General features: G+C 50.9%; 1 protein-coding gene across 1 annotated transcript; it reads left to right on the top strand.

The window, feature by feature from the left end:
- Positions 1 to 341: 341 nt before the first annotated feature.
- Positions 342 to 9,223, top strand: LOC125482196 (neurogenic locus notch homolog protein 3-like; the record flags this gene model as incomplete). The annotated part of the gene is made up of 6 exons (XM_048594208.1): positions 342 to 464; positions 1,577 to 1,810; positions 4,077 to 4,232; positions 6,151 to 6,336; positions 7,545 to 7,658; positions 9,110 to 9,223. Coding segments are annotated over 6 exons (927 nt in total), but the record flags the coding sequence as incomplete, so codon positions are not given.
- Between the last annotated feature and the right edge of the window lie 349 nt (positions 9,224 to 9,572).

Below are 9,572 nucleotides of genomic sequence, written 5' to 3'. Positions count from 1 at the left end.
AGTACTGACCCTCTGACAGTGTAGCACTCCCTCAGTACTGACCCTCTGACAGTGCGGCACTCCCTCAGCACTGACCCTCTGACAGTGCGGCACTCCCTCAGTACTGACCCTCTGACAGTGCGGCACTCCCTCAGCACTGCCAGGAGATTGTCAGCATTAACAATGGGATGAAAATCAGGATTGGGGTTTGGGATTAAAATCTATGACTCTGGCAGGACGGCTGCGCCCTGAGCTCGGCCTTACATTGGGGCGAATCATTGGGACTGAATGGATGTTATGACTGATTGAGTACTGTGAGGGAATTATCATTTCCTGTCACCTTTCCCATCTGTTTCCCACAGCTTTCACCGGCCGGTTTTGCGAAGTGAACGTTGATGACTGTAAGGAACACCGGTGTCAGAACGGCGGCACTTGTGTGGACCGGGTCAGCAGCTACGATTGTAAATGTCCCCCGATGTGGACTGGTCAGTAAACATTTCCTGTCCATGTCTCAGTCAGATCGAGTTCATTGAGTTTTCAACTCCCTCTGTGTTTCTGATGTGGATGATGGTCATAGTTAAAGGGGTCGGTGCAGTAGTTGATTGTGTACATTGGCGACACAGAGTCGCGATGTGTCGATGTGTTGACAGTACATGGTCCTTGCTGGGACGGGTTTTGAATGACTAAAGCCAGAGAAGGTCACTCTGAAATCCAAGGTTGACTAGATGAGGTCATGGTGACATTAGTGAAGGGCAGGATAAGGTCAGAGCAACTTCAGACATTGATGGGATAGGGTCGCAGTGAGTTCGTGTTTGGTGGGACAAGGTTGTGTCAAGTTCAGGGGTGGATGGGATAAGGTCACAGTGAGTTCAGGGTTATTGGGACAAAGTCTCAGTAAGTTCAGGGGTGGATGGGATAAGGTCACAGTGAGTTCAGGGTTATTGGGACAAAGTCCCAGTAAGTTCAGGGGTGGATGGGGTAAGGTCACAGTGAGTTCAGGGTTATTGGGACAAAGTCCCAGTAAGTTCAGGGGTTGATGGGATAAGGTCATGCGAGTTCAGAGATTAATGATATCAGGTGATGGTGACTTCAGAGGTTGATGGGGTAAGCTCATGATGACCTCAGAGGTCAGCGGACTAAGGTCATGGTGGGTTCAGGTTTTGGTGGGATTTGATCACGGTGAGTAAGTAGGGGGTTGATGGGATAAGATCACGGTGAGTTCAGGAGCTGATGGGATAAGATCACGGTGAGTAAGTAGGGGGTTGATGGGATAAGATCACGGTGAGTTCAGGGACTGATGGGATAAGATCACGGTGAGTTCAGGAGCTGATGGGATAAGATCACGGTGAGTTCAGGAGTTGATGGGATAAGATCACGGTGAGTTCATTGATTCTGGGAGAAGAGATTGCAGTGAACTTAATGGCCTTGATCATATTTTTACAGCACCTTATGTGCCCGTAGACTTGGTAAACAGTGATCTGGGGTGGGGGGAGCGGTGGTGCGGGTCCATGTTGTGGGTCAAAGGGAACGCAGGGGTCTTGTGTGAGGCATTTCCCACAGCTGGCACAATCTCCTGACCTGCCTGCTTGGGTTGCAGGCCATTACTGCACGGAGGATGTGGATGAGTGCCAGCTGCAGCCCAATGTGTGCCAGAACGGGGGCACGTGTACCAACACGGATGGGGGCTTCAGCTGCATCTGCGTCAACGGCTGGTCTGGCCAGGACTGCGGAGAGAACATCAATGACTGTACCGAGACCTCCTGTGCGCACGGTGCCACCTGCCACGACAAGGTGGCAAACTTTGTGTGCGAGTGCCCGCCTGGTAAAAAAGGTAAGCCCTGTACCAGGTTTGCCCATGTAAGGAGGGTCCTGGATGGCAATAGAACTTGGGGCGGGTCTCCTATTGTCTGTCTGGAGTGGGGGGTTTGGAATTGGAGATCTACCTCAACCCACCTAGACGGTTGGACAGAGTGAATTTGAGTGTGAAAAACGTCAAGGCATACAAACTCTTTTGCCAGGGATCAAGAGCAGGAATCTTGTCTTTGCAGTGGGAACAGATTTGAGTGAACTCACTGGGCAGGAATCAGGGTGGGTCACTGGCTTTGACATTACTCACTTGTTGACTGAGATGGAGACCAGAACCCGTCATTGCTCTAGCATCAATGGCGCACTGGTCCCATCAGGGTGGTCGAGGTCAACATTATTCCTGAGACTGAACAGTCAATCGTTGGAAGTCTCGCTCCAATTGGGCGATGACGGAAGCAGGTAATGTCAACTCCCAATGGCCAATCAGAGAGATTCCTGTCAGGAAATACCACTTGGGGTATTCCGTCTGTGAGCAATTCGAGATTTGGGAATTGTAGCAGAGGTTTGGACTGAACTGATGAGCAAAGCTCCCAACACCGGTGTTTCATTCTATCACCTCCATATCTGTTTGGAGACTTGGAAGAAGGCCATTCATTTGTATAGCAATCTCATACGCTACGGGATTTAAGTGGTTTACAGCCACTCAAGTACTTTTGAAGCGTAGGTGGGAAATTTGACAAAGTGCCATGAGCGGCAATGCGAGGATCAGATAATCAATGTTTTTTTCTGGCATTGATTGAGGGATATTTATCAGTCAGGACAATGACTATAACTCCTCCTTTCTTTGACAGTCCACTCTGAGAGGACTGGGAGGGCATCAGTTGAAGGTCAGATCTGAAAGTTGACACCTTGTGCTCCACAATCTTGATACAGGACTTGGGGCTGGGGGTCAGCTTAGAACCTTGAGCACAGATAAGTGGGACTTGCTTTCTCTGACTGTGAGACAAGAGGGTGGCACACTGTACATCAGTGCTGCAGATCGGGGGCTAGAATGAGTGACCAACGCACGGTGGCTCAGTGGGTTAGCACTGCAGCCTCCTAAAGCCAGAGACACGGGTTTGATCCCACCTTTGGGCAACCGTCTGTGTGGAGTTTGCGCATTCTCCCCGTGTCTGTGTGGGTTCCCTCCCGGTGCTCCAGTTTCCTCCCACAGTCCAAACATGTGCAGGATAGGGTGGATTGGCCACGCTAAATTGCCCCATGGTGTGCAGTCTGGGGGGAATTAGCAATGGGAAATGTAGGGTTATAAGGATAAGAACAAAGGAAAATTACAGCACAGGAATAGGCCCTTCGGCCCTCCAAGCCTGCGCTGATCCAGATCCCCTATCTAAACCTGTCGCCTATTTTCCAAGGATCTGTATCCCTCTGCTCCCTGCCCATTCATGTATCTGTCTAGATACATCTTAAATGAAGCTATCGTGCCCGCCTCTACCACCTCCGCTGGCAACGTGTTCCAGGCACCCACCACCCTCTGCGTAAAGAACTTTCCATGCATATCTCCCTTAAACTTTTCCCCTCTCACCTTGATAAGGTGCGTTTGGGTGGGATGATCTTCAGAGTGTCGATGTAGACTCGATGGGCCAAGTGGCCTGCCTCCACACTGTAGGGATTCTATGATCCATTTCCCCATTAAACACCTCCGCTCGTATGACACTTGCAATATCTGAGCTGGTTCTCTCTAATTGGCTGTAAATGTTCAGTCACCCAGCAGCCCTCTCTTCAATCAGCGACTCAAGCGGTTTGCCATCAACAGACGTTTGGCTTACAGATCGAGAATTCCCCAGCGTTCCCCTCTCTTCCATAGCGGAGCGAAGCTCACAATGTGCCAAAGCGACAGAGACAGGAGTTTGGGGCGACAGACAGAAAGATGGAACTAAGACCATCAACCAGATCAGCTGTGTTCTTCGTGAATGACAGAACACACAACCGAGGGAGCGAGCGGCCTACTCCATGTTCCCAATTTACCGCCTTTCCCTGAAGCAGGGAGGGATCATGTTAAAATTAAATTCTGACCCGGTCAGGAGCGAAATTGGGGAGCGTTGTTCCAATGAGAAAAACCGGTGGATTCCATGGAACGTTGAGTCCTTTCCAAGGCAAGCTCCAAGAGGTAGATGTTGGGTTAGAAATGCTGAACACAGCTTAATGCCTGAGCCGGCCCAGGACCTCTTGGGTAGAGATTTCGATGAGGTAGTGGCTTTGCGCTGAGTCACCCATTTGCTCCTTTGCCCCAGGTCTGTTCTGCCAACTGGATGACCCATGCATCAATAACCCGTGCCACGAGAATGCAGTGTGCGAGATGAACCCACTAACAGGAGAAGCCATGTGCCAGTGTCCTCTCGGCTTCACAGGACTGTCGTGCAAGCAGGACATTAACGAGTGCTCGATGGGTAAGTCCGGGCTGGGCCTGTGTGTGAGTGACAGAGCTCTCCTGGTCTCGCGTCCTCTTACACCGCGCTACCACACCCCCCCGCAACCCTTACAGTCACCGTGGAGACCCATAAGGTAGAAGAATCGAACAATCCCTGCCCCCACCCAATGACAATGGTGGCCCAGTGGTTAGCACTGCTGCCTCACAGCGCCAGGGACTCGGGTTCGATCCCACCCTCAGGCGACTGTCTGTGTGGAATTTGCACATTCTCTAGGTGTAATTGTGGGTTTCCTCCCACAGTCCAAAGATGTGCAGGCTAGGGTGGATTGGCTAGGCTAAACTGCCCTGCAGTGTGCAGGTTAGGTGGGTTAGCCATGGGAAACATGGGGTTACAGGGTAGGGGAGAGGCTCTGGGTGAGAATGCTTTTCAGAGGGCTGTTGGGCTAGATAGCCTGCTTTCACGCAGTTGGGATTCTAACAATGATAAGGTGTTGTTTGTTTAACCATTTCCATTAGCGATCCAAACCAAATCGACATAAAGGCAAAGATTATGGCATGTAGGGATTTCAAATTACATGTTAAATGGCAGGCACTGCAAATGTGGACCTCACCGGGTTCCCTTCGGCAAATGTAGCAGCGATTTCAGCTTCGAAGCTCGAGATGTCCTCAGGTCGATTCCCCTTTAGGATTTAGCCATCACTTCTGATGTGTCAGCAGTTTGCGGCCATTCCAGCTTCTGACGCATACGCTTTTCTGGAACCTTCCTCAGCTCTGTTCGCCTTGGCCTCGATGGTGCAGGCACACCAGTAACCTCTCTGTCAGGCCCTTTCAAATTGTTGCGTCAACATCAGTGACCTGAAGGAGCTGCGCTCCCTCGTGTACTGATCCCAAACCAGACCCCACCAAATGATTTCGCCGAACGGCTGGCTTTTCTTTTCAAAGTTGGAAAAGCGTGAGGTCAAGGCCACCCGCTGAGGAAGTGATTCTGCGATCCCGAGCAAAAAGTTTATTTTGCACCTTCGGAGCAGCAATAAACTGTGACCGAACTCCCTAGGCAAGCCACGTAGCAAATAGGTTGAAGAAAATGCCACAGATTCCTCCCAATTGCACCCCAGAAATTAATGGCACAATGTGTCAAGAAATCTCATTAGATGTCGCAAGGGGATTATAATGCCTCACATTTGGGCATTTGGACTTGATTGACCGTCTGGACCATAGAAACTGCTCCTCTGCACTCATTGATGGCTAAACCTCCTGCTCTTCACCAATGTCCAGCCTCATGGAGCCAGTCCTGCCCCTTTGGGTATTTCCGTGAGCCTCAGTCTTGTTACAACTGAGGTATTGATGCCCAAGGCTTTTTATTTCCTAACCCTTTCAACGGCATCTCCCAACACAGAGCCCGTGATTCTAATACTTCCTCAACTCCCCAGGAAGTCCTCTGAGTTCTGGCTTATCTGCCTCCTAATTCCTGGAATTTCTTCCTGAGTTCCGGCAACCCAAAGCCAACCAACTGCTCCTGATTCCTCAATGATTCCGCCACACTGAATCTATCCATCTCCTTATCTCATTCGCTGCCTGTAACCTTCAAACCCCCTTTCAGTGAGTCTCGAACTATTCCAAAAACCTTTCAATAACTTCCTCCGCTATATCTGGGCAGGAATCGAATGTTGCTTTCCAAAAACTCTGGGAGCTATCTGTTCCAAAAATGGTTATGGATTGCTGGCTTCCTCAGTACAAAAATGGTTGTGGATTGCTGGCTTCCTCAGGACAAAAATAGACACCATTAGGGGATGCCAACACACTCAGTACTGTACATAGTTACGGAGTATTGTGATCGCCCATAGTTGGGGTTCCACTGTACTGTTTTTGCCCCAGCACCACCCCTCGGCTGCATTTTGAACAGAGCCTCACGTAATCCTGTAATCTTCTTGGTGCAGATGCCAATCCCTGTGAGCTCAACGGGCGCTGTGTGAACAATGTGGGCTCTTTCGAGTGTCGCTGCCTGGCAGGATACACGGGCGCGCGATGTGAGCTGGACATCAATGAGTGCCGGTCCAATCCCTGCAGGAATGAGGCCACGTGCCTGGATCAGATCGGCGAGTTCAAGTGTATCTGCATGGCTGGTAAGGTCACGGGCGCAATGGCAGGGTAAGGTCACGGGCGCAATGGCGGGTAAGGTCATGGTCGGAATGGTGGGTAAAGTCACAGGTGGAATGGTCAGTCTGGTCACAGTCAGAGAGGTGGGTGAGATCACCATCAGAATGGTGTGTAAGGACAAGTCTGGCATAGCAGGAAAGGTTGGAATCTCAGACACAAACTGAGAGTGCTGGAGAAGGTCAGCATCTGTAGACAGAAAGCAGAGTCAATGTTTCAACTCCAACGACTGCTTGTCAGAATTGAATGTAGTTTGGGGCGAGTGTAATCTGTGCTGAAGACAGAGAGGTGACGGGGGGAGCGGGTGGAGAGAGAAAAAAGTACATGGAGATGGTGCCTAGTGTGTGTGAGATTGTTGTGTTGTTGAGCTGGATGGGGTGTTAATAAGAAGTGTGAATTTTTGAAAATGGGTTAGCTATGCTGGGATCATCGTTTCCAGGACAGGACAGGACTTACAGGGTTTGGGAGCAGGTGAGAGGGTAATCACATTCTGAAATTATTAAACTCGAGTGTTGGTCCTGAAGGATGTAATGTACTGAGGCGAAGATGAGTTATTGTTCTTCCAGCTTATGTCTAGCCTCACTGGAGCACTGCAGCAGACCTGGGAGAGAAATGTTGCTGTAGGAAACACAGTGCTTTTTAAAGCAGCAGGCAGCTGGAAGCATGGGGTCATTTTTACAGACAGAATGTAGGCGTTCTGTGAAGTGATCACCTACGTTACACGTAGCCTCTCCAGTGTAGGACAGACCACATTGTCAGCAGCGAATGCTGGGTTGAGTGAAGTGCAGGACTCTGCAGGACTCCACGACCAGTTTGTGCTGAAGTGGGCAGGTTGACGGTCACCAACGGTGTAGAATGTCCCCAGTATCTCCTGGAGGTGAGGGCCAATCTACAGGGCAGTGTTGGTGTGCAAACACCGAGGGAGGACGTTCACAGGCGTGATTACAACAAACCCACTTTTCTACTGGGACAAGATCTGTTTGACTGATATGCTAGAATTATCCAACCAGTTTGTGAGGAAGGAAACAGTCCAGGTGAGGCAGTGGGTGGGCCGTGTGTGTCAGCAAGCGGTGGGGGTCATGTGACGAAGCCTCTAGGGTAGGGCCTGGCCTGCGTTGGCGATCCTTGCGGTGAGCTGGGAACCCTCTTCAGCTGTACGTGTCTCCTCTCCCCTCAGGATATGAAGGCCTGTTCTGTGAGATCAACACTGATGAATGCCAAAGTTATCCCTGTCTGAACAACGGGGTCTGTCAGGATCTGGTGAATGGCGTGCACTGCCTGTGCCCTCCAGGTAAGGGATGAGTGACGTCGGACATTGCTGAGCTGTCTCGCTCGAACCTGCTGTGACAGGGGTGTGTGGGCAGTTCCAGAGTTGCCTGGTATCTTGAGTCACGGGATGCAGGTGTCGCTGGCTGGGCCAGCACTTAATTCCCGTCCCTAGTTGCCCTCGAGAAAGTGGTGGTGAGCTGCCTTCTTCATCCGCTGCAGTCCTTGGGGTGTGGGGACACACAGAGTTTTGGGCGGGGAGGTCCAGTATAGGAAGAAATGCCAGCGATATATTTCCAAGTCAGCTTCTTGTTGGGCTTGAAGGGGAACTTGCAGGCATTGGTTTTCCTGTGTACCTGCTGATGGGGAACTTGCAGGCGTTGGTGTTCCTGTGTACCTGCTGATGGGGAACATGCAGGCGTTGGTGTTCCTGTGTACCTGCTGATGGGGAACATGCAGGCGTTGGTGTTCCTGTGTGCCTGCTGATGGGGAACTTACAGGCGTTGGTGTTCCTGTGTACCTGCTGATGGGGAACTTACAGGCGTTAGTGTTCCTGTGTACCTGCTGATGAGGAACTTACAGGCGTTGGTGTTCCTGTGTACCAGCTGATGGGGAACTTACAGGCGTTGGTATTCCTGTATACCTGCTGATGGGGAACTTACAGGCGTTGGTGTTCCTGTGTACCTGCTGATGGGGAACTTACAGGCGTTGGTGTTCCTGTGTACCTGCTGATGGGGAACATGCAGGCGTTAGTGTTCCTGTGTACCTGCTGATGGGGAACTTACAGGTGTTGGTGTTCCTGTGTACCTGCTGATGGGGAACATGCAGGCGTTAGTGTTCCTGTGTACCTGCTGATGGGGGACTTACAGGCGTTGGTGTTCCTGTGTACCTGCTGATGGGGAACTTACAGGCATTAGTGTTCCTGTGTACCAGCTGCCCTTGTCCTTCCAGATTGAAGTGGTCATGGAATGTGCTCTTAGAGGAGCCTTGGCGAGTTAGTGAGGTACATGTTGTAGATGGTACCCATTGCTGCCTCTGTGCTTCAGCGATGGTCAGGATGGGTGTTTATGGTGAATGGAAATAAAACGGGCTGCTTTCTCCTGGATGGTGTCGAGCTTCTTGAGTGTTGTTGGGGCTGCACCCATCCAGGGCAAGTGGGGAGTGTTCCATCACATTCCTGACTTGTGCCTTGTAGATGGTGGACAGGCTTTGGGGAGTCAGGAGGGGAGTTATTCCTAACCTCTGACCTGCTCTTGTAGCCACTGTATTTGCTGATTTACACAAGGCTTTAATTTGTTACAAAGCAATTCTGGCACAACATGCCAATGACTGGCAGTGCGTGTACTGAACACTGGCACGCAGGTGGAGGGTAACCTGCTGTGCTCCCCTGGTTTTTGTTTTGCTTGACCTCGCGCCAGCTCTGTTGCGTGAGTGACCCTGTAAACCTTGACCCTCTGGTTGTCTCCCATATCCCAGGATTCACTGGGCAGCGATGTAGCATCGACATCGACGAGTGCTCCAGCACGCCTTGCTTCAACGGAGGAAAGTGTGTCGATGGCCTTGGGCACTACCACTGCGAGTGTCCTGAAGGTGAGTGCCCGCTGTTTGGTTAATGAGCGTGACCTGTCGCCAATGACCTCTATCCACCAGGGTCAACCTGTGACTGGAGGGTAAAGTAATCTTAGAAGCTTCAGGGTCCAGTGTACCTTGTTTGATTTATTCATGGCCATCGCCACCCAGGCCTACACTTATTGCCCCATCCCTAATTGCCCCAGAGGGCAGTTCAGAGTTAACCGCATTGCTGTGTGTTTCTACAGTCACGTGTTGGCCAGACCAGGTAAAGCAGGCAGTTTCCTCCCTTCAAAGGGCATTAGCGAACCAGGTGGGCTTTCAATGACAATGGTTGCGATTAGACTGTCTTTTAGTGTTTAGATTCAAT

The sequence above is a fragment of the Rhincodon typus genome, unplaced genomic scaffold, assembly GCF_021869965.1.
Source record: "Rhincodon typus isolate 14 unplaced genomic scaffold, sRhiTyp1.1 hic_rhity00007005, whole genome shotgun sequence".
Lineage (NCBI taxonomy): Eukaryota > Metazoa > Chordata > Chondrichthyes > Orectolobiformes > Rhincodontidae > Rhincodon > Rhincodon typus.
The sequence above is the reverse complement of the archived record's forward strand: the minus strand, read 5'-3'. Positions and strand labels throughout refer to the sequence as shown.